This window comes from Empidonax traillii, unplaced genomic scaffold (genome assembly GCF_003031625.1).
Source record: "Empidonax traillii isolate 1590-97213 ecotype Southwest subspecies unplaced genomic scaffold, ASM303162v1 scaffold148:size1803964, whole genome shotgun sequence".
In the NCBI taxonomy this organism is placed as follows: Eukaryota; Metazoa; Chordata; class Aves; order Passeriformes; family Tyrannidae; genus Empidonax; species Empidonax traillii.
In genome coordinates, this window is record NW_020955341.1 from 1689899 (window position 1) to 1717044 (window position 27146).

The 27146-nt window shown below is 41.5% G+C and overlaps 1 protein-coding gene across 2 annotated transcripts in view; it reads left to right on the plus strand.

The window, feature by feature from the left end:
* Positions 1 to 564: 564 nt before the first annotated feature.
* The window catches only part of LMO1 (LIM domain only 1), a 57270-nt gene continuing 30688 nt past the window's right edge, over positions 565 to 27146 (plus strand). For both annotated transcript variants that reach the window (XM_027884521.1, XM_027884522.1), the window contains exon 1: positions 565 to 1148. In XM_027884521.1, the coding sequence (XP_027740322.1) occupies positions 1124 to 1148 (25 nt within the window). In that variant the 5' untranslated portion in view covers positions 565 to 1123. The remainder of the gene's footprint in view (positions 1149 to 27146) is intronic.

The window sequence follows — 27146 nt, forward strand, 5'->3', positions numbered from 1 at the left end:
TATTTGGGCCCTGATGGCATTTCTGAAAAGTGGAGCAAATCTGAAAGGGTTTGTACCACATTTGATTAGGTAAATTCATTTTAATATCGACCTAGTGAAAATGGAACTGTAGTCTCCGGGGTATTCCCTGAAACTAATACCTACATGTGAAAACAAACCCAAAATGTTTGTACAGAAAATTAGTATCAAGTTTTAGGTCACCGGAGATGTGTGAAATCTAGCTGGGAGAGAGCAGCAGGGCTGGCGTAAAGCAGCCCGGGTCGGGTCGCCGGCATCAGCTGCGGAGAGTTCTGAGCCTCTGACCTGCCAGAGCTACTGGCTGGCTTCAGACAAAATCCGCGCTCTCAGGGGAGCAGGTCTGGAGTGTGGCCGTGCCCCGGACTGAGGCAGTGCCGGGGACAAAGCGCGGCGCGGGGCAGCGGTGCGGGTCCCCCCGCGGGCAGTGCGGGTCCCCCCGCGGGCGGCGGCACCTGGGCGGGGGCCGGGCGGGCTGCAGGTGGTGCTGCTGAGCCGGGAAGCCGCGCTCCGCCAGGAAACCCTGGCAGCAGGACGAGAGGGGGGCCCTGGGAAACGTGTGCATTTATTCATAGCAAGTGTGCAAGGCTCACCAATTGAGAGGCAGAGGCAGCAGTAGTCAGGCTTAGGTATTCTACCGTCTCTGAATACAGTTTTAGATTTAGATTCTGCTTAAATCCAAAGGGAAAACACTTTATAAGGCTGAAAGCTGTGTAGTTGCAACAGCCAGGGTTATGAGCTATCAAAGGCAATTACATTAAAATAGATTATACTGCGTAAATTGAGCCATTTAGAAGGTGAGAACCAAAGAAACAGCTCTGATCCCCCTTCTTTCTAAATTGCAGTTTTAGTTCCTTGCAATTCTGAGGCACAAAAGTAGGTGAGACTGCTTTTGTATCTGCAAAGTGCTTTATTTCTGAGTGTAATTCTAACTGAGTGCAATCTAGGTTAAAAGCTGGACAACTGGGTAATTAGAGCTCACTTGCTGCTAAAGGACGATCAGCTGTACCGTAGCTCATTTGTGTTCCCAGAGACTTGTTCTCCTCTCCCCTGAGCGGAGGCTGCTGGAGAAGGAGCATCTGTGCCCGGACTTTTCTTGGTTGCGGAGATGATGGTGCTGGACAAGGAGGACGGTAGGTGGGCTGAGATTGTGTAAGCCTGTGCTTGGTGTCTTCTGTGTGCTGCTAATGTAGAAATAAATAGTTTTGAAACAGATGTGCGCTGTGCATATCAGAGTGCTCTGCTTTCAGCTTCTGATATTTTTCTCTAGTGTAGGTAAAAGCATGCTTGCTCTTTATTTTATTTTTTTTTATCTCTTCTCTGACGTTATCAAACCAGTCAAGAAGGGTTTACCCCAGGCTCTGTTTGCTGAAGGACATAGCAGAAACAGCTTGATTTTTTTTTATTATCTATTTTGATTTTTCTTTCTGTAAGTTACTCTAATATATCCATTTTAGCCTGTTTATTTTAACAGCTTTTATTGTAAATCTAATTTTGAGATTTTCTTTCCTTTTCATTACATGCCATTTGGGTCTCTTTAATGTGCGCCTTCAATATCTGTTTCTCACAGCTTTTCTTCATAGCTATAAACATAATGACAATAAGCTAATAAGCTGCTCTGGAAAAAAAAAAAAAGCATTGGTTTATTCTAAGAATTTACTCCCTTCTCTTAATGGCAAAGTGTAGGTTCATTTGGGAGGTAATTTCATGAATGGAGCTGAAGGAGAGCTTGACTTATTTTAGGACTTCACATATTTTTTTAAGGCTGACTAGTCCTTTTCAAGGATGCTTAAGGGGTACAAACTGATGTAAAGAATAACAGACAGTGTTAGTTATAGCCTAAATGACCCCATGCCATCTTTTACACATTGCTTATGAGGGTGTGCAACTTAACTGCTCAGTCGTGAGTAGTTTCTGGGACGAATGTAAGAAGTCTAATCACAACTTTTTAATGAGTTTTTTTCTAAGGCTGCTTTGTGGCTTAGGTCTTCCTTCGTAGTTTGTACACTGAAAGCAAAGACTAAAACTGAGGCAGAGCAGAATGCTTCTGTAGCCATCCACATGGGCTTCCATCGAGGACGCTGCCTCTTGCCAAGGACCTTGGCAGCACTTTGAGCATAGACAGTGGAAACTGCGTCTTAACTTTTAATGCACATTTGTAACTATTATCTCATTATTTCATTTCACCTTTACAAACAGATGAAGTGTGCTGTGTAGTGGATTCTTTTAAAATTTATTTCAGAACTTTCTTTAAGTGCTAAAAAAAAAAGAGTCGTAGGCAGTTGCCATTTGAAAGTAGAAGAAATTACTGAATATTTGTAAGACTGTAGGCAGAAAACAGCTTTTCACAGCGAGTAAAGGAGCTTGGAGAAATTGGAAGTTGAGCATTTTGGCAGTAGCATTGATTTTACTTGAATATATGTATTGCTTTTTAAAATATTTATGAGAAAAATAACTTGTAATTCAAAGTCACTTACTTTCCTGTGTCAGGGTGGTGCTAATCGTGTTTTGTGACTAGTACTGAAAGCTGCCCAATGCTAATAAGTTGGACCGGTATGATTTTTATTCACAACCCATATCTGAACTGAATTAGTGCTGTACTGGAGAATAATTTGTAAAGAAGGCTTGACTACCGAGAGACCAAAAGTTTCTCTTCTCTCTCTCTTCTCCTTGCCTCCAAAAAAAGGGTTAGGGGAGAATACTACCTGATATCTTAGACCTAGTGTTTTGAGGTTTTTATGTCATTATAAATGTGATTTATAAAATTATCAGTCTAGTGTATTCATGCACATAGAATTTGAATCTTGTTTCTGGGATGGGATGTGAGGGTTTTTTTTTCATTCTGATGTGAAGCGTTTGGCACAATGACAAAATGTGGACTTTTCACAAAGATTTTTACACCTTTAAAATATGAGATCAAGCAGAATACATCATTATCAGTGCCCATTTTTATGCAAATTCAATTGGATTTTGACTAAGAGTTGACCAATGTTAGATCAAAGTCCGTGTATAAGTTGTCTCGCCCTTCTGAATTTACTCCATTCTAATTAAGTTGGCATCCCAAAACTAGGAAATAATCTTATGGGAGGGGGATGGGAAATAAATCACTGGTTTTATTTCTGTTAAGATCTCATAAGTTCCTTTGTTAACACAGTAGAGCTTTAAAAAAGGAGAAGTAGATGTGGAGCATCTGTTACACATCTTCTAGATCAGCTTTGCAGTTGACTGGACTGTGGATAAAAGACACACTAAGTGGCTGAGTATTGCTTATGCTGAGAAAACAAATGAAGCTAACAGAGTTTCAAAGGCTTTGAAGCAGTGTCACTCTCAGAGGTGTTCAGTTGTTTTCTTTGGCAATATAAGTTGAAGCAAGCTAGTTTACTTTATTAGAGGCATAAGGCTACTCTTGTAACCTTCCTCTGACTAAGATGAATTTGGCTGACTGACCTTATTTCTTTCTGGACCACACGTGTTGTGCTGGGTTAGCCGTTTTTTGGGGGACTTTTTTCCCCTTGTTAGGACTCGTCTCTTTTAAAGGACAGCAGCATTTTTTACATTTTGTTAAATCTTCCTTTTCAATTTGTGCTTCCCCACAGAACTATGTTCTGCTATGATGGAGCAATGCAAATCAACTAGAATAGCCCAAATTAATTCTTCACATTGGCGGCAGTGTGATTGCCTGCATAGAATCAATAATGCATCATAGAGGGATCAAATTTTGGAGTATAATGCTTGACACAAAACAAAAATTCAGTCATCATAATAGCAATTAGGAAAAAGCTGCAGCTTATCCCAGCTGTAATCTCTGCTAACAATGAAGCACAGCCTGGTAATCAGCATGTATGGTATGAAATGCACTAATAGAAATCATGGCTCTTTGTTATGTGTGTGGGGGGTGAAAGTTTCCTTTCAGCAAACTTGTGCTGTGTTAACTAGACAGAGTATCCTTCAACCAAATTGTGGAGTGTGTGTGCACTTGTAAAAGCACTGATCAGCTGTGTGTTCATCCTGGTGTTTGCATAGACAGTAGCACCCCAAATCATGGATCATTTGTGTTTTCCAGCAGAACTCTGCTTACATGGATCCCAAGAGTAGGCCAAGTAAATAATATATCAGAGCGCTCCATTAAACATGTAACTGTATGCAAACCTTGGGTTTTATTAAAAAAAAAAAAATCATTGTTTCTTTAAAAATGAAAAGTATGGATACTCATTGGTTGTGTGAATGGGTCTTGGGTTGATGGGTGGTATTTAGGGCATGAATATTAGGTAATTTGGTAATTTGAAACTGGATTAGTAGTAGCAGCAGTTGGGTTCCCTGTTGCCTAAGAGCCCATCTTACCCTGCACAAAAGGAAAGAAAAAAAAAAAAAAAGACAACATTTGGAATTAGAAAAGCAGTGAAATTGATTGTATAATGGCAGTGACAGGAATGTTCCCACAGTGCCCTATCCAGGACAGCAGAGCTGTGGGTTGGCTTCCCAAATGTGTATGCCAGCTGCCGTATGGAAGCACCTATAGATAGGTAGATGGTATGGAGGGAGATCTGTCTCCAGCAACACAGGTCCAAGCAATCCTTTTCTGCCAGTAAAAGTCATTATACACACAAAAATAAGGCACATACAAATTGTGCCATGTAGGAGCAAGAGCTGTTCTATGTGCTGCTGGGATCTTTTGTTTCTAATAGTGTACCTTTCTCAGGTATACCTATTGAGCAATCATTCAGAGACAGAGAAGGGGAAATGGCAGGGTGACTATTCCACCCAGGACATAGAATTTAATTTTTGTTTTGGCTAATATTCCTGAAGCTGTCTCTTTTTTTTTTTTTTTTTCCCTTTGTATCTCCCGTTCCCCTCTACCTTGGACCTTCTCCGTGGTCCACTGCTGTCTAGCTTACTATGTATAAAAAATCACTACACATCTTCCCAGGTATCACCTTATTCAAAGAATGATTGATAAAGGTCACCAGAGACCTTATTTTTGCCTACTTAGCTGGGTTACCTGCTGGTTTTTTGAGGGCTTGATTTTGATACACGTGGTCTTACTGCAATTTTAGAAGTTTGGTCTGGCTTTAGTTCATGACACAATGGTTTTTTGTGTCTCAAATGTAAAGGAGTGGATTAATATATTCATGAAGAGGTGATAGAAAGTTGTCAAAGCAGTAATCTGAATAAAACAGAGCACATTTGGCAGCAGAATAAACCACAAATCTCGGTTTGGCCAGAAAATACCAAAAAAAATTTGGACTGTTTCTCCAAAGCTGACGAAGTGTGGAGATAAGGTAATCTTCTTCGAGGTGCTCTCTGCCCCTGCAATGGCAAATACGGAAGCACGATGGAACCACAGGATAGTAATGCAATTGCCTATACCTTTCCAAGAAATGCAGGGTAGTGCACTGATAACCCAGATATCCATTTAAAAAAATCTCATCCTATGGGAAGAAGAGTGAAAGGAGTTAGCAGGTCTAAGAGGAGCAAACTGCTTTGTATAGAAGTATTCCTGCAGGGCAATCAAATACTTCCTAGTGTTTGTTCAGGACTAGATAGCTGAAGGATCTGGGCTGGCGTCTGTATAGGGTGTCATCATACTTCATTCCCAGATGCTGTTGACACATGATAATTGTCTGGTTGACATAACAAGCATTAAAACAGTGTAGGGACCTTTTCCAGCTTGGGTAACAGGGCAAAAGAATAAGCTTGTCCTTGGAAATTAGTTTGCTCTAATTTTGGTTTAATACAGTAGAAAGTATATTTGATAACCTAGCAGCAGAACATAATTTGTCTTCTTTGGAGTTAGTGTTAAATTTTATTATCTTTAATAGATACAACGTGAACATGTCAGCCTGTTTGTCATAGCCATTCCAAAAATGCTCTCTTATGGTAGAATCTTCGGAAAAATTCCTTTTAAGAGCAGTGCATTATTAATAAAGTAATCCATTAGGTCTGGTGATAAAGGGTCACAGCAGAGTCTGAAATACGTTTCTTAAATGGTTAAGAAATTTATCATGGTTGGAGGATTAATTGATTTCATTTGGAGGCTTTCTTAAGGTTTTCAGGCGTTGTGTTTAGAGATGGTTTTATTCTCTTTGGAAATGTGCTCGCTGCTCAAAGTTTTGCTTCGCTGTCATTAGCATGAACTATTACATTTCTGCTAAAGGCAAACTGTTCTTTTAGCATTATGACTGATTGAATCTGTGAGGAGTCCTACTTAGGTAAAGAATATGAAAGTTTATGGCAAATAAGGTATTTTACTTGAAATCAATTCAAAATCAGAATAATGGTATCAAGCATTAAGTGTTGCAGTAGAATAATATAAAAAGCACTGCAGATGCTGCTAAATGCTGAACTATAAAACTCTAATGGGTCTATATCTTTTAAAAATTGGACAGAATTATCATAATTTAGAATACATAGACATTGTTTTAAACCGTATAGAAATCACTGCCCCCAACTTCAATAATGTGCGTAACTGTTGCCAGGGAATGATTTATTCAGTGAATGTCGCTCCTATTCATTGAAGACTTGGGGGTGGAGGGAAGGGCGTTTAAAAATGAAAGTTGTTCACTATTAGATTAACATAATTAAACCTATAGATGGTCTGAGAACAATTCACCACAGCCACTGTTTTTCAGTTCTCAGTGTGTAAGTGTGTGTTTTCCCTGCCTTCCAATGGGATGACTCCCAAGCCCAACTTTTCAAGCGCGATGTGGGGTGCTATCTGTGCAAACAGATGCTCAGCTCTCCAGTGAATGTTCTTGCAAACTCCTTTCCACTTACAGTGCGTATCAAAGCAGATAATGGATGCTCTTGTCCAAATTTAGAGGGTTTTTTTTTTAAATTTCATTGAACATTTTCGAATTCTTTACGCCAACGTTCAGAGCCCCTTGCATGCTAATCAAACTCTGAAAGAGTGATTTGGGCAGGGAATTATTTGCCTTCCTTTTAAACTAATGATATCAACAGTTCTAGTTTCTCTTAAAAAAAAAAAAAAAAAAGTGGATGATTGTTGCATATTCATGACTGAACTGCAGAGAACTTGGACCAGAATTAAACAATTAACCCTCTCGCCAATGTAAACATCCATTTGAGTAGAAGCCAGGGATGTTCCTACTTGGTTTATTATGGATCTGAGATATAGAAATGTATTCTGGAGGACTGTGTTTCTAATAAATAAAAAGGCATAATGAGAATGTAACTGGGAAGGAAGACAAAAGCAGCCATGCTTTAAATTGTTAATGATGGTGCCAGTGGCTGCAGCTTTACCACAGCTGTTTAAATTGATCAGCTAGTGAAAATGCTTTGTTTTGGCATTTTCCCTGCATGTGCAACTCTTTCGAGGGGACTTCTGGAAGCTTTTCAAAGGGGAAGCATGATCTTTTTTAAAACTAAGCTTAGAACACCGGAGTTTCCAGTATTTTGAAATCCAATATTTAAGGATGCAGTTCAGTTTTTCTTTTGTAAAAAGTTTTTGGCTCATGAGCCGTTATTTCCCCTAGATTTCCTTCACCACTTTTTTCTTTCTTTCTTTTTTTTTTCTTTAATTTTTTTTTCTTTCCCCTCCACAAATGCTGCAAATTGCTCACTACCCATAAAAGCTGAGGCAACAGCACACTTCCTAACTGTCCTTTTTTTCCCCATCTCTATTTTACTGGCGCTGCTGAGCTTGATCAGAAAAGCAGAAAGGGGCTATGTCGATTTGCTATGCATCTTTTGGTCAAGCATCCAGTGTGAAATTGTTCTGTAAAATGTACTTTTTTCAGAGGGAACTTGCTACTAATTTATTTCCCGGTTGGCTCTACCTTGCAGCTGATGTGGGTTAACCAATACCTCTTTATTGCTTGTATGCTTTCCCTCTGTTCCAGAGAAATGGGTATGTGTTTCAAAAGGATACAGTCTCTTCAAGGCAAGTAGGAAGGAGAAGATTGGGCTTTCTTTATATTGACAAGTGACACGGTAGAGATCTATGGGCGGAGAGCTGGCTTGAGCCAGTGAGCCTTGGTGTGTTTTACAGGACACCTGCTGCCTTGGGTTCCCACCTGAAAGAGCTGGTGAGCAGACCTACCTGGGACTCTTCGTGGCAGGTGACTCGTGGGTAGACCATGCCTTAGATAATGTTGAACAACCTGGTTTCTGCCTAATGTACTTGCAGTGAGGGTGGGTACCGAACATTATTCAGAATCCATTATATATTTATCTTTATACTCCTTTGTGGAAAATGATTTCTTTAAGTACCCTGTTATGGTTATGAAAGCCTAAATAAGCATCAGTCTCAAACCCTTTGACCTGTCTGCATAGAATGGAGATCTGTTTTGAAAAGGACTCCTTTATATCTGTTTTTAGTCCATGCCCTTCCATTCATTTGCCTATACAAAGCAATAAAGGGTAAAACTAAAGTAACATAAATTGGTCTGTCTTCCTGAATCCATGTCTCGCTAATGTACCCAGATTAACTCAACTGTAAATTGTCTCCTTTGGATGTCGTGTCTTGCTAAAAGTTTCCTATATGATTCATGATTTGGATTGCTTTTAACAGCTATTGGCTAAGCAATATGGTAAATGTACAAGGTGATGCAATTGGCATTAGTGAGAGGATGCACAGGAGCATGTAATGCAGTCAATACTACATTAACTACTGATGCCCAATTACAGAAACTGGAAGAGTGGCTTTTAGGAGCATTAGGACTTGCAGAAGAGCTGAGATCACCTGCCGCTCCTTGCCTAAAAGCTTCACCCTTTACGCGCTGGGATCAAAGCAAACATTTAGTTGCTATTTTGTCATGTATAACAACGAAGGTATTTTTCCCCCTTTTTTTTCCAAAAAGTGTCAGTGATGCTTTTAGCACATGTAAAATCCTATCTCCATATTTCAAGATTCTACTTCCATCTCCTGGGGCAAGACTTTATTTGAATAAAAACTCTTTAACCACCTCTGCATTTATTGTTTCTCTGAAGCTTACTACTTCAGCCAGATTTTTTTTAAAGAAATACTAAATGATATTTAGAGTGTCCTATTTCAGTGTGCCAGAGCAGCCTCCACTTGGCTCCCCACAGCTCCTTCCCTTTTCTAATCTGTATATGATTGTTTGTGACCTCAGCTGGCTTGAAGTCTCAAAAAAGAGTGTTTTAAAATACAACCAGAAACCATATAAAACAGGATATTTGAGTGTGCGACCTCTCTGCAGTCCATGTTCAGATTAAGCACACATTGTTTCCACCACTGCTTTTAAACCCATTTGCAGTAGACGGCAAAGGACCACATTACACTAATAGACAGTGCATACTTTTAGATTGAGCTGAGTGTGATCACAGCTTCTAAATCCATTTTAAAAATAATGAGCAATGTCACTGCTGCATGGCAAAGCTAGCAACCCACAAAGTTCCTCTGGACTTGGAGCGAGATGGGAAATTAGGCAGCTCTAAGAACACTGAAATATTTTAATATAAAAGACAGCTGGCAGGTGGTTTATTGCTCTTGTTGCAGCATTTGTCTTTACTTCCAGCTATGATACTTGGCATATCACTGCTGCTTTTAATCCTCAAAGCATTTTACAGTATTAAGGAATTTGTGCACCCCAAGTGAGCATTCCCTGGAACTAAGGCCTGGCTATCTGGGGGGATGTACTTGACCCCCATGAGTCAGAAGCGGACTTTTGTGGTTTAGAAGAAGAGAGAAATAACTTCTGGATCTGCTGGGAAGGACAGAGTGCTATTGAAACAGTTGGTCTCCTTGACTGTTTTGGGAGCAGTTGTGTTGATCCCCTCTCAATAGGCAACTTTAATTTTTTCTTTTTCTTCCACCCCCCCCCCCCCCCGAGGTTCAGTCCAAGCAATTGCAAATTTTGGAAGAAAAACCTTCAGTAGCCTATCCTTCTGCCATAATTATGAGCATTGGTCACGTTCCCTTCCAATTCCTGCTGTGATTGTGTCAGTTTCTTTCCCCTCTGCCATTTCTTGGGTGCAACAGAAAAAAATTAGGTTAGACTGTGCTGTAAACCATCCTGACAGTCTACAGGCTCTTCCTTAGTGACCCTTCCTTTGACAGATGGTGCTTGAACTTTTTAGCCAGCAGTTGTGTTGGTTGTCCATGCATTTTCCCCAAAGCCCATGGAGCTCTGCCCCATATCTAGACTGGGGTTTGAGCTGGTCCAGGGGTGTTGGCTGTGGCAGGGACAGGAGGGGCAGGGGCAGAGGAGGACCATGTTATTTTTAAGACGACTGTTGCTCTCAGGTCCAGATCGATGCTCTTTTGAACATCTGGGGGAGGAGAGCAGAAGGTGACCTGCTGGTTTTCTCCTTGCACTAATGTGTTTAAAAGGTGGCACCAGCAGAGCTCTGCCTTCAGCCCAGTTGAAACACAGACAGGAATCCTGTGCTTGATGCACTTTCCAAGCTGTACAAACAATGTTTTAAAAAGTCTGAAGTACCCAGCAGGGCAAGTCAAAACGTCCTTGAGCAACTTTGTATTTCGACACTGTTTTCTATTTTCCTTTGATCAGGAGGGAACAGATGTGTCTCTTCTCATGTGTGTGTTTGTGCACACCCCCTGATGTACACGCATTCCCTGTCCTTGCGCAGGGGCTGCAGTATTTTGGGTGCGCTGGTATTCCTCTTTGTTCTTTCTTATTATTGTTTTTGTGTTTTTCCAGGGAATCTAAGCTGGAATTTAGAGAGGTCAGACTAAACAAGGTTTTAACTTATTCTCGCTCATTTCCCTATCTCTCTTTAATTTGGATAGAGTATAAAACAAACAAACAAAAAAGGTTCCCTTTTAAAAAAAGTATGCTTATGTATAATCAATTCATTGACTAGTTTTTTGGGGGGGTTTAAGCATTCGGTCTAAGTGGGCTGCTCAGTGAAATTTGTACATTCATAAAATAGCTGATTGAAAAGCAATATTTCAGATAAATACAAGCCAGCGATCTATCAGCAGTTGTAATAAAAGCTGGGCTTCAGGCTGTGATTTTATTTTGAAATAATAAGAATTGCTTTATTCTTTTTACTTGAGTTACCATGGTAATTCTGTCGTGTAGCAGTGTTATATTGATTTAGAAAGTGGACAGTAATATTTCTTTTGTGTTATTCTGTTTCTAGGGGTTGATTTCTAATTTCCACTTGGAGATTACTTTTATAAATTTCTTAAGTCCTTCCACTTTTTTCTCTAGCAGTGTAATTTTCCTCTCACACATTGCTATTTTCTGAGCTTATTGGTTTGCTCTTATTTTAAATTAAACTTGCTGGTTTCAAATATTGAAATGACATCTTTGTCTGTGTCTGTACTTTGGTTTAGCAAAATATTACAGTCTGCTGTTTTATGCTTAATAATTTAAGGGAAGCTTTATGTCTGCCATCAGTGGTTGTTGGTAACTCATGACTAAACCAACACAGAGCTCAAACCTCTGACATTTTAATACTGTGTAATGGTGCTTCCACCCTTCGCACTGTTTCGGTTTTTCTTTAATCTGCCTTGTGTGTGTGTGCTAAAGAGAATGGCAATTAAATTCTGAAGAGATCAGAAGGAGTTTTTGGGTGGAGCTGGCTCTTGGCCACTTCAGGTCTCCATCACACTTGAGAGAACCACTGGTTTTATCTATTGCAGTGGTACCGTTCCTGGCTACCCATCTTAGTCTTGCAATTAGGAAGCTTCAGGTTTTATAGAAGCAAAATTTTGACTTGCAGAAGTGTTTGTACGCACTCAGTGGCTGGCAAACAGTAACAAACTCATTTAGCTCTGGGCAGGATTGTTATATATGATTTTTCCAACCTTACCCATTCTGATTCTTTGGTACCTTAGCTGTGGAGCACTGCTCTTGGATTGCTGCTGCTTTAAGAAATGATAGTCTAAACAGGATGTGACTGTTGCTTGTGGCACCTCTTTCTTTTTTTGTGAATGAGAAATAATGCTTCTATTCCGAACCTGGGAGAAGAAGGGAAATGAGTCTCAAGGATCACTGTCTTCAGAAGTGGTATTTTAGATCCTGAAACCAAAGCCATGAATTCTGCTTTCAAACTGAAGTCATTCAGCTAACCTTTAGCACAGAGGGTGGGACAGGTACTTTGTGACACCAAGTACCAATTTTCTCATTGTATGAAAACACCACAGAAAGGATTTGCAGTTCAGGTAACTGATGGGAGGGAGACTGAAGTCCTGGGTTGTTGCCCATTGGTTTCATTCCTATGTGAAGCTCTCAACAGAAAAAAAAAAGGAGTCCAGGAGCCCCAGCTAGTCTCTTCTGGAATCACCGGACCATCTGCATGCAGGAATTACTGTCAGCCAGAACTGGCAGAAGAGGAGGAAAAGGGTGGCTTGGGCAGGTGGTGGTTGACCTCCAAAAGACTGAGGTATGAAGTAGCTGGTAAAAGGCGAATGTAATCCTGGAATAAACTGAACAAGAAACTGCAAATAATGATCACTGTTAATAATGCTGGAGAGAGGCACTGATAGACCTTCTCTAGCATGGGTAAATTGCAGATCCCTTATGCTAAGGGACAGTAAATCCATGTGAAAGTAAGGTCAGAGAGGATGCCCATGAAGACCATTCTGTACTTCAACTTGTTTACCTTTGCAAAATGAAGGCTGATCAGTTTGTTCTGTATAAGGAGACTGCGAGGGGAAGCACCAGGAAGGAAAGAAAATGGGCTTTTTACCCCAGAACATTAGAATAAGTAGTTGGAAATGGCTTCAGAAGAGTTGGTCTCTAGATCAGCCTTCCTTAGAGGATAGAGGAGGCATGAAGCTGACTTCTTGGGTTAGAGAAAGAGATGGTATGATAGCCTCTGGCTGCAGGAGGTGGGACTTGCTAGTTTGTCTCGGTCGTCAGTCCGTGTTGAGGCATTTATGTCACTGTCTGTGAAGCTCTGTCAGTGTTTCCCTATAAAACCCCATATTTTCATGAACATTCATTTATGGTGAAAGTCTGCACATAAGATTGTGCCTGAGGTTACCTTTTTCTTTCCTATTAAAATTTTATAAACCCATCACTTGGCTGGGAATTTTAGTTTTCTGTGAAAGTAGAATGGAAGGGGGGCCCTGACAGGGAAGCATGGAGGGTATAGTGTAATTTTCTTCCTCAATGCTCCATTAAAAAAACCCAAAAATATTTAATATTATATAATATATAATATTTTTATTATAAATAATAAAAATTAACTATATTTTATGTAGTTATATTTATATAAATATATAAATGCTACAATCTTACAGGTGAACCCCTCGATGAGAGTGGCAAAAGCCGTGTCTGCAGGTTCTGAACTTCTTTTCAGTTTTGTGATTTTGTTTGATTTGAGTGTGAAAATGCATAAGCAGCTGCTGTTCCCAGAAGTCTCCCCTAGCTTTTCTGTGTGCAGGTGTTGCCTGTGCTGCTCTGCTTGAGAGCAGTGATCCACAAACTCTAAAACCTTCAAATAGGTCCTGACCTGTGAGGCTGTAATGGCCCTTGGAGCCTTTACGGCCCATCGGGTGATGTCTGTTACACATTAGTCTGTAATAGCTCCAGAATAAATAACTTCTTTTTTTTTTTTTTTTTTTTCCTTAAGTCAGTAATTATATCTCTCCACAATGGAGTGCAATGGCTCTGCATGCTAAAACGCAGTTTTAAGGTAATGCAACAAGAGACTGTTTAATGTCTCTGGCAGCCTTGGTGCTGAGCACAGGTCTTCTGCTCTCTTTCTCCAGTATTTGCTTTCCCATTCCTTACTTGCATTGCAGGAAATCCATGCTACCAGGGGCTGAAATCTTGCCCCAGATTCTCTGTGATGTGGCAAATACCTGATACTATTGGTCTCCTCAAAACAATGCTTTGGTCTTTCCCCATCATACTTGCTTTTCAGGAAGAGCTTCAGCTGATAATCTGCAATCTTCTTAGTAGGACTCTGTGCTCAAGAGAGCAATCTTACCCTGGTAGGAGAAAGGACTAGATGATTTAATAGACTTTTTTTTATATTCATTTTGCTACGTATCTGATCTTTTCATGGAATACACTACTGCCTGCATCCTAAGTTGGGATTTGAGTTTGCTACCCCCTACCTAAAATATATTTTCTTTCCCTATGGTTCATTCAATTATAACTCTAGGATATATCTTCTGGGACTGAGTAATTGGCTGGGTCAGAAGTAATCTTTATTTTCACCAGAGAGATGTTTACAAACTGATGCTATAGTATCTCTTTAAAACCCACTGAGAATCTGATTAAAGGCCTGAGGATCTTCTGCAAAGATTGCCTGCTCCCAGTTGACTTGAAAGGGTCAGCATGCTGTCACAGTTTCGACGACTAAGAATTAACTTAAGGCTGATTCAAATGCTACTCTCTGTGTACAGCATTGATTGGACTGCTTTCAGATGGCAAGAGGTAACTTTATACTGCAGCATGTGTGAACTCCATTTAGTTAAATAGGGAAGCTGAATGAATACGGTTGCTTGTGGCACAGGAGCTCAAAGGTGAATGCATTCTACCCCTCCTGCCCTGAATTAAATACTTTGGGGAGGGTGGGAGAGAAACATAATTCTTGTGGTAACATACTTTGGATACTGACTGCTGCAGCTGTTCTTCACCAAGTGCAGCTCCTAAGTATCACATAATCTTTTCTTCTCTTCCCCCATGCACAGTCCACCCTGTAGGCTTGACCATAATAAGATGGGATTGCTTGCACTGGAAACTGCATCAGAGTGCTCTTTTGAATGGGAAAATGAACCCCAGACCCAGTAAAATGAGCTTGGTGCAGCATTATCCCTGCTCCTTTTTCAGTAACTGAAGATTTTTAACTTGGTTTCGTGTGAGCACTGATGTTCAAAAGCACCGTGCATTAATGTGGGAATGACATTAATGATGTTGACTTGCACAAAGCTGTGGGGTTTGTGGTGTCACACTTCCAGTTGCTAGCCTTGGAGTAGCTTTTGAAAAGGCTTTGCTGAATGGAACTACCTGACACAGTGATGGGCTCTGGGGGAAGCAATGCCAGGTTGCAAACTGCTGTATTCCTGCACCATCAGTGTCTGGAGCAAAGCAGGCAGCGCTGCTGCTCCTGCTGCGGCTGAGCCTGTCACGTGGAAGTTCTGCAGAGCACTTATGGGAACAAAACAGACTGACCTGAGGTGTGCTCCTGAAGACCTGCTTCTGCCTGTCAGCCTCTTCCCCAGGCCAGCAGTTCCTCTAGCTGGCAGAGCATCCAGGGAAGGTGCCCCACCATCACTAAACCTTCAGCCAGGACACAGGGGCCAGCTAGTGTAAGTCAGTGAGCATCTTGCTGAAGGTGGGGATTCCTGATTTCCTTTCTCCTGTAATGTCTGGTACACTGAAGACCTGCCTGGTGGCAGTCACAGCACTAAGGACCTTCTTGGGGTTTGATAGAGGCATCAGTGCTGTTCCCAAGTAAACAGTCTCAAGGGTTTGTTTTGTTTGTGCTAAAGGGATCAGATTTCCCTGGGCTACTTCTTGGGTATTCTTCTGGGTTGTGCAACATAGCTGCAAGCCAAGATGTTAGGCTAACCTAAAACCTTGGTGTGGTTTTTTCCTTTTTTTGTCTCACAACTGTTGTAATAAATCCAGGAGGAAGAGGAGCTGGAAATGCTGACAGGCTTTGACTTAGAACAAGCAGGGAGGCCATGCTGCAGTAATGTACTGCTCAGCTTTAATTGTGCCCAGGGCAATTTCTGTGTTCCCTATGGGCACTTGGCCATGCTTGCATCCAGACTTGCAATTTGCCAGTGGTCACTCTCAGAAGAAAAATATGAGTGAGCTGACAGCAATAACTGCACCAGCCAAGGCGGAAGAAAAGAGAATGATTTTGATGTCTCCTGTAGGTGATCAGCCATGAAGTCAGACAGTTTCTATCTGCAAGACTTGAAAGATGACACCAGAGACCGACAGTCTTGTCCTCACTCCACCTCCTCTCCTAGACTGGAGAAGCTGCTGCCTTGTGGTCACTGTAGTTTAGTTGTGGCATGTTTCACTGTACACAAATGAATCCATTTTCTGTACAGTAAACAAAGCTCTAATTGCCTCTTGGGACAAATATTTTGAACATCTTTTGCCATTATAAACTTTTTACCAAGTTAAACAGTTCACTGAACTAAGGAACTGTGGACATGTTGCAGCAGCCCCCACGCTACACTTAATGGATACTCAGTGTTTGCTTCTGCTTCTTTTCATCCTGTCCTCTTTCTGCTTGGGATGGTTGGCTCCTTCCTCATCACTGCACAGGCTCCAAGTCTTTTAGTCTCAAATGATGACTTATTTCCCACCCCCACCCCCCCACATCCCAAGGAGATAGATAAAAATTTGAGTTCAACAAACCCCTTGCCAAATCCTGATCTGCACTTAAGGTTTCCTAATGTGTGTTGTTCTCATTTATCTTGTGAGCTTACAGCACTGACTCTCCAAAGAATGCTCCTTCATGATGCTAAATCAAAGAAAACAAATATTTCTTGATGTTGGCTCAACTTTCTATTAGATCCACAGAAAAAGTCAGTTGTGAGGATTATTATGCTGGTCCCTGCTACAAGAGAGAGTCATGTGAGTTGTTACAGTACCAGCTGTGAACAGTGTGACAAGTCTCATTCTGTTTCAATTAAATGAATACTCTTCAAATGGTATTAACCTAGTTAAAATTGTGCTTATCAAAGCAGGATCTGTAAAGCAAGCCAGGTAAGTGCCTATTACTGTTTGAAGTTGTATGAGAATGCAGGAGGAGGAGCTGATTTTGAACTTTCCTCACGCTGCATATCATGATCAAGAGCTTGAGGCAACTTTAACATCTGAATGATTTCGTCATTAAGGAGTAGTGTTGATAGCAGGGCTGTGTTTACTCAGCATTTCCCTGCCAGCTCTCAGAGCACTCCTTCCATTTAAGTGTTTACCCTTGAGTTTAGCAGAGATGCCTACCCAGTGAAGGGAAGGTCTTACACATCCTGTGGATGCTGAATGGCAGTATTTTCATGAAATAAATGCTGAAAATGCTTTTTATGTCGTGGAAGAAATCACTAAGACATCTTGTAGGAAGAAAAACCCAACAGAACTTGACCCTGCTTGCGTTTATATTTGTTTGGTACTATGCTATGTAGGCAGTGTACGCATACAGCAAGAAATAATCTCTAAGTTACAGTGTTTGAATTAAGCATCTAGAAAAGTGTCGAGAAGTGCAATGAAAGTGAGATGAAATTCTGGTTTCCAGATTTCAGGCCTGAATGCTACATGCTGAATTGCAAAAAAAACATGTAAGTTCACGTGATTCTTGCTTCAGTACCAGACCCAAGGGCAGATCAGCATGGGTGCTGGCTGTCAGTCTGCTTCCGGTTTACTTTGAGAGTAAGATTTTGTGTTATACTGTGTCAAATGCTAATCTGGCTAAGGCTTTCTGTATTGCTTATGCAATTTAATATGTCATCCCCACCTTCCCCCTTGCTTGATTTACTCTGCTGTATAATATGTATTATGGAAAAGTGCTTTTCTTCTTAAATAGAGAAAAACAATTTGGGAATAATGCACAAACCAATTAAGGCATGTCGCCATGTTTTAAAAATGTTAGCAAAGAGATATGCAATAAAACACATAAGTATCTTTGGAAACGTGAAAGTAAACTGGGTCTCTATGTATGGGAGGAGGTAAGTGTAGTCACTGAGTAGGGGAAGAGAAGGAGAAGGGCATTCATGAGTTGAAGGCAGGACGTACTGGGTTTTTTTAGAGTTTTTGGTATTACTGGCTCTAATTGAGAAGAACTGATACAGAGGTAAACAGAAGTTGTGTGGAACCTGCCATTTTTAAAACATACACGGAAAAATATTTCCAACTACTTAAGGGTTTGCCAGCATTTGGTCTTTGTTTTACATGGTGACAGATCAACTAGTGCTTAGTCTTCTCCTGAGTCCTGAGTGATTTTGGTTGCTTTTGCATAGGGGGCCTCATAGGAACTGAATCTGAAAAGTGGGAGGTGGTGAACGTAGCATTGTTCCTTTGCGCCACAGTCCCATGCAGAAGGCTGAAAAGGATGATTCCATGTCCTGCTCTGCTGTGGGGCTCTGGCGTGCCTGCAAGCACTCATTGCCTTCATCCCCTGGTGGCCGTCCTAGGAGATGCACCGCACGGGGAGCTGGTGGCGTGGGCTGGCAGGCAGAAGCCCCTGCTTGAAGCTTCAAGGCAGCTGAAAACGCGCCCAGCAAGGGCCAGGGTGTCCTACGCCCTGACCAGCTCTCCCTCACCTGAGGCTCTTGGCGTGGAGTTTGTGTCTTGCTCCTGATGGACAGTGTGTGGCTGAAAGTCAAGTTTTGATTTGCGGAATGAAGGGAGGAAGAGCGGAGACCTTCCCAAGTGCTGTGACTGAGCCTGCCTCCATTTGTCCCTGTGCTGGCTGTTGTGCAAATCTACTGGCTGTGCATCACCTGGAGCTGCAGCCATTTACCTTCTGCATCTGAGGAGCATATCCTGCCTTATAATTCCATCTTCACAGCTTCCTTCAGACATCTGTGTGGCTCTGTACTTGTCCCGCCTCTTCAAAGGACAGAAATCTTCATTTCTCCCTCTATTTTTGAAGAACTGAGATTCTTGAGTCCTTGAATCATTTGACTTGCCCTCTGCTATGCAGCCTTTGCAGCATCCCTTTTATATAATCACCGCTGCTCACAGTATTCTGTAATACAGCCCCAGTCCTCTCTCTAATAGACTGCTATGATGTCCATGACTTACATCCCTGAATTTTCATTACTGCTACAAAGACTTTTATGCACTTTAAAAGGGAACAGATGGATTCTTCCCTATTTTGGAAGAGATCATTCGTGCCTGTCCACCTTCTCAAGTTCACCTATTTTCATTACTTTAACTTAAAATGATTTGTGGAGCCTTCTGAGCTCTCAAAATTAAACTGGAGCCTGAATAAGATTTGAACCTAGATTTCCCTCATCTAGCCTAAAGTAGATGATAGCTTCAAGGGAGGACCTAGAGAATAGTTCATTTTGGTTATAGTTCAAAACAGTAGTCAGTCTGTTCTTTCCCACTGTGCTCTTTCAGAGTTGTTCCAAGGAAGCTCACAAAGAGGCCTTTTGAGATTGAAGTGGGAACAAAGTGCTAATTGTTAAATTATCTTTTGTCCCCCCAAAACCTAAGGAAAATCATCTGAAGGATGTTAGTTGCATACAGAGTATTTCTGTCTCCATCCAGTGTTAAGTAGTCTGTTTTAGAAAACCTTTGTTTTGTTCTTTGCAGTTCTCAATAGGCTTTTGCACTCAAACAATATGGACTCTAGCAGGTGGCATTTTTGGCAAATGACCTCTTCTCAATACCAGGGTGTTCAGAAGTTGGCCTTTCTCATCTTTTTCAGAACTATTAAAATAGGAGGTGAAGGGCAAATGTACTGCTAATAGGGTGAAGATGCACTAAGATCTTAGACCAGAAGAAAATCAGAATATCGGTTTCCAAAGAATTGAGTTACTGGTGAAGAGCGTGGTCTGATAGCCTGGTGTAGGGCCCAGCAGCACGTCTCTCCAGAAACAAATGATGCAAACTTACAAGAGCGGGTCTTCTGCTGTGGCAGAGGTTAATTATACGAGTGGTTCTGCAACTTGCAGCTTTTTCTTCTGTGCTCTGCTCACATTTGCCTTTCTGACGTGAACTGCAGTAATATGCACAATTCATGTGTCTCTGTCTGATTTTGGTTAATTGTAGTAGTAATTACTAATTTCCAACCCTTGACCCGCTTTTTTAATCGCATTTTTTAAACGATCTTTTTGTGCCACTTTAGAATTTGGTGTTTGGTTTTTAATTTAGATAAATTATGCTAAAATGTTCTTGAGAGAGCTGCACACTAAGGTCAAAAGCTTTATCTGCACCGTGCCCATTTTCTCTAACCTATTTTAATAATCATAGCTGCTTTCTTTTATGGGTAGCTTTTGTCTGAACTATGCTAAATCTGTCCTGTTTAGACCAGGCTGCTGATGTAGCAGTAAAACAAAGTGCTGCCGAGTGGCCCTGAGGCTTCAGGATTGCCACATGGGTTGGGGAGGTTCTAGGGCTGGATTTCCCACTGCTTCTTCCCTCCTTTGCTCCCTCCCAGCCCTCCAGCTCCCCTAACCTGCCTTTCCATGGGCCAGTGGTGCTCAGCAGTCATCCTGGTCTGTGTCTGCAGCATGCACATTACTGGCCTTATTTGAAAGCCTTTTCCTCCCCTTTTCCCCGTAAGTAAGAGGCAAATGCCCTGTGCTGCTAGTGGTGGTCAGGGTTCCTTGCTAGGCTGAGGGCACCATGAGGGTGCCTGAGCTGAGGGAATGCTGTCTGGGATGACTGGGAACATCCGCTTCCCTGCTGGACAGACTGCTAAGGGGAAGTGGCCTGTCATCCCACTGATGTTCAAGCACTGTCACGAACGGCGAGGGCTGTTTGTCACTCACCTCGTGGGAGAGGGCTCAGTGATTTTAGAAAGGACTCTTCTCTATCCCTCTGCTCCCCCCAGGCACAGGAGAGGGAATGTGCATTCACAGGCAGAGACGTGGGCTGCTTTGGCTGTTTGCAGTAAACTCTGCTAGGTTTCATGCAGACCGGTTTTCCCACCTTCCTCTTGTCCCCTCCTTATGCTTTCGATGGGGAAAGTTGAGCAGGGTGCTACGTTTCTTAACTTGAAAACCAGTATTAAAGAGCAATTAGCTGGCCGGCCTCCCTGGATAAAACAGAGAAACGCTGCCAAAGATCTTCTTGTCTTTAAACATTTGTACAAATCTCTTGTCAAATATAGAAGTAATTGCCTTTTCTCCCTTTTCTTTTTCCTCTCTCCTCAACCATTTTCAGTCCTGCATCTGGTTTAATATAATGGGTGTTTGCATGAATGGCTTAGTTAGCCAGGGTGGTAATAAAACACTTTAAATTTATTGTGACATTTGGATTTAATTAAAAAGTACACACTTAGAAAAGTAAAACATAATGTGTAGAAGGAGTCAGGAAGGTTTTTCTCCTTTTCTTCCAAAAAGCTAATTAGAGTTGTATTTTAAATTGTTTATGTGCTGCTAATCATTGTAATAAATCATTTATACTGAGAAAGACACACTCTAATGTGCTTGTGTAACTGTTTATGGTCTCAAGTTTCTATCATGAACAAATTGATCTGGAAGTGAATTTATTAACCACTAGGGAAGAAATCATTAGTGCTTTCTCTAAATATTCCCCAGGTACACTTTTATTATAGTAGTTTACTGTTTTAACTAAAAGTAACGTTACAGGGCCTTGGTTTAATTATGATGCAAATTGACTTTCCATCATTTAAAAGGAGGGAAAACTGCCTTTTTGCTGGTAAGATATATCAATGTTGTGTCTGCCTGAGTGCCTCACAGCTTCCAAAGGCTTTTTGCTGAAAAAAAAAAAAATTGTAAACTCCTATTTTCAGAGGAACTAGTTTTAGAACACTCCAGTGGAAAGTTTAATCTCTTTAATCTACCTGGCTGGCCTTTGATAAAGGATTTTAGGACAAGGTGAGTGTAGCCTGTCATGTCAAATCGTTTGCATGTGGCAGTACATTTACACTTACAAAGCAAGTTGGTGCTTTCAGAGTGCTGGAGACCACTTGAAATCTCTTGGAAATAACTGGCTCTGCCAGTTCACTGTTGGCAGTGAAGATACCGATGCAGAGATTTTTATGTGTTAAAATTAGTAGCAGAGCTGCAATTATAATCTGAGATTTCCTGGTTCATGGTGAAGTTCTTAATCCAGACTGGGGAGTTAATGGCATCCCAGCTCTTCGTGAAGGTTTTTAAGGGTGGGCTTATTCTGCAAGTCTGGAGGTAGTTGTGGAGCCCCATGTGAGGGCACAGGGAGCTGCATTCCATGGGAATTTCCAGCGCACTGTTTGGGGCTGAGGGGCAGCTTCCATGTTTGGAGGTGTTGCTGAGATAGTTTTCAACACTTGTACTTCCCCCATGGTAATAAATTGTGTTTCCCACCATACCCAAGAAACCAAATCTGGGCATTAAGAGCTCCAGTTAACGCTAGTAGGTTTTGTGGGTGCTTTTTAAATTTAGCTGCTATTGTTTGAGTACTGAATTATTTATTTACAGGTCTAGCATCAGGCCACCAGGTGGGAATACCCACAAAATGAAGATTTATATAGCTGAATAGGTGGCTAGGCAGTTTTAGCTGAAGTCCTTCAAACTGTGAACTACAGTGTAACTTAATGGTAAGGTTTTATTTTCTATGGGATAGTCTTATTTTTAGAAACAACAACAAGAGCAAAATCAAAAAAGACCCACAACAAGCTCACCCAACAACCAACCCACAAAACTAACCAGTGTTCCAATTTTCAGTCAAGCAAACAGCCTACAGCTCTTTCCAGCAGAGAGAGTGAATATGAGTAAAATTGTTCTTTTTAACACGTATATCGTTTTGAGGTGACTAAAAAAGGAGAGCCAGGAGGATGCATGTAGAATCCACGAGAGGCAGCTGCAGAATGTGGTGGCACCAGGAGAGGAGCAGAGACAGGATTAAGCCAAAACCAGAAGAAAGAACTGCTTGCACATTCATGCAGGAGCTTTCCAAAACCCCGTCGTGTGGAGGATGCAGACCACCGTGCTGAACTGCCCCGGGGATTTCAGCTTGTTTCTCTTGCAAAACCTAATCCAGGCTGAGTGTGTGTTCCCACCCTTCCCACGTTTAAGGTTCAGTTGGGCTGGTTGTGAGCTGTCCCTGTGTTGGTGGAGGCATATTGATTGCTTAACCATTCATGCCAGCATGTCCAGTGTGGCTGAGAGTGCTTGAAGGATTTGATGGTTCATGTGTGTGTGCACGTACATGACAAAGATGACCTGCTGCCTTGGGGAGTTAGGCAGTGGAATACCTTTGGGCCTTAAGTATCTGCACTTTTATTTGAACTGTTTTTCTTCTAAATATGGCCCTTACCTTCTCATGGTTGAGTTAGTTTTATCTTGTTTTCTTTAGCTTTAAGGAGGATCATAAGTGACAAATGTTTGTGTATCGGTCCTGGCCATTCAGGTGCTGTGCCACCAGCAACCTGTGGACGTGTGTGGGAAGAATTTATTGGTGCTTTAATGACAAAATGTCACTGAAGTGGCTTTCCATTTCTAGATTTTCCCCCCTGAAACAAATATTTTTTTCTCAAAAAAATGAAGATGTGAATTCTCTGTCTCCTTTTAGACAGTATTTCAGATGTTTAAAGTCCAGTAATATTATACACATATTGCTCACAAAGTGTGAATTTTTTTTTAGACTTCTAGCTATTCATTTTTCCAGAAATCTACTATATAGTGTTCTGCTACATTAGGTTTCTCTAGTAATCCATGGGAGGTTGTGATCAAGATCTATTACTGCATCTCAATGTGGTCGTCACCTAATTTTATGAGGAGCTGTAGTGGCATTTCACTTCACTGTTTGCAGGTGTTTAAATCTGTATTTGAAAGTCTTGATGTACTAACCTGGCTTCAGAACTGAAAGGAATCAAAGGATGTCATGTGTCTTCTAGAAAATGTGGATCCTTTTTTTTTTTGCCTTTAGATCCTTTCATGGCCACTTTCAGGGCAAAATAAGAGGCCTTCAGTTATTTTGTATTCTGCCAAATCTGACACTTTGAAATGTAAATGTGTCTATCAGAATGCCATTAATTGATAATAATAAATGTCCCTTTATATGCAAAGTCACCTCTATAAGTGTATATATATATATATATATATATACACACACACACGCATATGTATGTAAGTGACTCCTGCTGCAATTCCTGAAGGCATTTTTCCTTCAAAGCACGAATATATCAGCACTTAAAGCAACATTTAAGTTATCCTCTTGCTGTTTCTGAGCTTATGTGTTGCTGTGGCTTCTTTTTCTTCTCTTGACACTTTACAAGGTGGACTGTATCCAAACGTGGACCTTCCCTGCAGTATTGGCCATGAATTAATGGACCCCAAAAATTGTCAGTGTCACCCTTATAGGAAGTCCCAGAGTTCTGAACTGGCTTGTCCTTTGACAAACAAAGGGAGAGGGAAAGGAACCAGTGCAGCCATGTAATAAATGTAGTTAGTGGAACAAAGGTAGTGCCTGTTTACCTCAGTGGAGCTGAAGAGGACAAGTTGTTCTCTGCCACCATTTGCTGTGCAAGAACAGATTTTGTGCGCAGGCTGCTCGTGCAGCTTTGGGCCTGTGAAAAAGCATCTTGAGTGATTCAAGCATGTATCTGCAAGCTACTCTAAACACATATCCTTGGAGAACCAGGTCTGTGGGTTTTGAAGCAGAGCTCTGTTGTAATTCCAAACCTTCTTAATAACTGTGGCGCGCAGTGGCCCGGTAAGATTTAGTACGTCCTGTTTGAGCTTCGTTTTGTCTCCTTCCTTGTTAAAAATTCCTTGTAGTTGGGCATGAGATTACCCAGGTTGACCCTCCTATTTGTAAGACCTTTTAAGATGTTGGCATCCCAAAACAAGGGGATAGTGGCTCTTCAGGAGCTTTCTGTGGTGTGTGAGAGTGGTTTGGGATTGTGGAAGCACTGGTGGAAATTGCCAATTCACAGTTAAGGATGCAAATGAGGTAAACCCTGTTCTTTATGAGTAAAATTGAGTAACAATTTTAATATATTAGGGCTGTGTGAGAGGTGAGGACACAGGGTTGCTCCAGTTTTGTCATGTGGAATGCCAAGAAGTGGTCCCTTAGTTTAACTTCATTGCCTTCAGAAGAGGGTAATATGCAGGCACTGATGCTGATTCAGACCTTAACAGGGTGATACATAGTGTTGCAGTGTATTGGCTCAAGCAAAGCTACCAAATGGAGCTATGATGAAGCCATCCATGAACTGCATATCAAAGGCTGATCATTCTCTGGTGTTTATAATGCAGAGCATCTGTTTTAAATGCTAACTTCCAAAATATTTCTCTGTGTGCTGATAATGTGATGGTAACTGTGGAATGCAGCTTTACCATTTTTAATGCACTGTAACAAAAACATGAGCTCAGAGGTATATTAGTATGCTAATAAATTAACATAAAAGTGCATCTTTTCCCTGCAAAAATAGACATTCCTCATTCCTCCCACCACAACTGAGCAGCAGAGAAGATACTGTCAATGGAGGTTTGCATATTGTACTGCAAGTGTATTTTGACACTAGAAACTGAAGAAATGGGAAACTAGATATGTCTGGGGAGTAACTACTAATCTAAGTGTCAGGTTTGATACTGGCAGACTCCGTGGAACCAGTAGCTCAAATCTCCGGAGGGCTGGCGGAGCCCTTGACCTTCGTAGCAGCAGATGAACTGTTGTTATTGCTGAGGGCCGATCTCAGAGAGAGGGATGGGCAAATCTTAAGCATGGAAGTAGTGCCTGTTTTGCACAGATAGAGGATGTCTCAGGGCACTGATACATAGGAAAGGTTTCTTCTGATTTTCTTGGCTGTTTAAATAGTGCTGCCTGTTGGCTTCACTTCTCCATGGAGGTGGACCTGGAGACAGACCTGGAGACCCCCATTCTATGGTTGTAATATGGGGGTCTCTAGGCAAGAGATGAGCAGTGTCAGCCCTGGAAACATATGTTAAAAGATCAAATTTTCCGGTTGTGATGCAACTCATTAAAATAAAAGTAAATATTTTGGAACTACTTGATTTGTAACATTGGTGGTGTCATATAACAGTGACAAGTTTTTGTTTCTCAGTGTGTCAGTTGTGTGATAGCTGTAGGCCTTTGAAAGCAAGATACACACCCATCACTCAAAGCTGGCCAGCAGCCCTGTTGACAGACTAGAGAGAGCCTAGCAAGTCCTGTTCAGCAGCATCCTAGTGGCAATACATATGGAGAGAGGCTGAGGGGACTGGGAGAGAGAGGAGAAAACAACAGGGAGATGTCACCGCTGGAGATTTCAGAGATGACTGAGCCAAACTCTTCTCAGGGGGGAGCAGAGACTCTCACCCGAGAGATACCAGGTGCTTCCAGGGGAAAATACCCGTGACCCAGGCAGCTCTCAGCAGGGGCAGAGAGAGGCACGGTGGGATGGGCACTGGAGGATACAGTGATGGTCCCACTGTAGTACTGGGAGGGGGAACTGGCTGGGCTGCATCAGCTTTCAGTGCGGATCTGCTGCTCCTCTGGTGTTGCCTGATGGACCTGTTTGGCACTGGGGCTGGATTTCAGCTGTGGTAGGTTTGAGAATTAAGTGAAAATAAGGCTGAACTCGCATAAAAAGTGAGAAGTCTCTGGAGAAGTCTTCTGCTGTTTAATTCTCTGAAAGCAGAGTGGCAATTGCACACCCAGCAGTTGCTGTGAAATTGCTGCTACAGATAACCAAAAATGGGATAGATTTTTTTACTTGAACTTTAGGGTGCCTGAAATGCAGATATCTATTCTTTTTTCACCCAATTGCTGTTTGTAAGTTCAGTTCAGTTAAAAACCCAAATGGATCTTGAGGTCTGGAAATCCTCATTCACACACTTCCATTAGGTATTAGATCCGGAGCAGATGTTGTTTTTCCTTATCAGACTTTTGTTTCACTGTGAATCAGGAATAAGTACACTAGTGGTCTATAAAGATGAAGCAGAATGAATTAAGATTTCTATATGCACATTACCACTTCAAATACTGTTGGCACTTTAAAAAAAAATAAAAAGACCTCCTAGCACTTGAAGTAACAAATTACTCATCTCACGCTTTGCTGTGGCAGATCATGGCTTGCTTTAAAGTAACATGCTTTTTTTCCTGTGCTTAGATAATTTAGACACTCTGTCTGAAAAGAGGTACTGCATGGAGTGCAGTAGAGTTGAGGTAGATTGGAGAAAAGGATTACATTTTGCATGTAGAAGCAATGAATGTAGGCTGCAGATAAACGACATGGGTTTAGAGCGATCATTGCTGCTACAGCTTGATTATTTTTCTCAGGGACAAGCTCTCTCCTTACTTTGAAGAACTACGGTACTCCTGTCTGCACCATATTTTCTGTAACGTTTGTGCTGATTTCTGTTCCTCCACTTCCGATCTTCCTCCCCTTCTCACCCAAAAGTAGGATGCTGCAATCGTGGAACTTCTGAGTCTTCAGCAGTGGCAACAGGCTACTGCAACAGGTTATGGCAAGGGCACCCTATGGCCTACGCAAATACCCATATCATGTATTTCATACATATAAAAGTATCTGCTCCAGAGCTTTAAAAATGAGGGCTGCAGGAAAGACTGATGTGGTTTGGG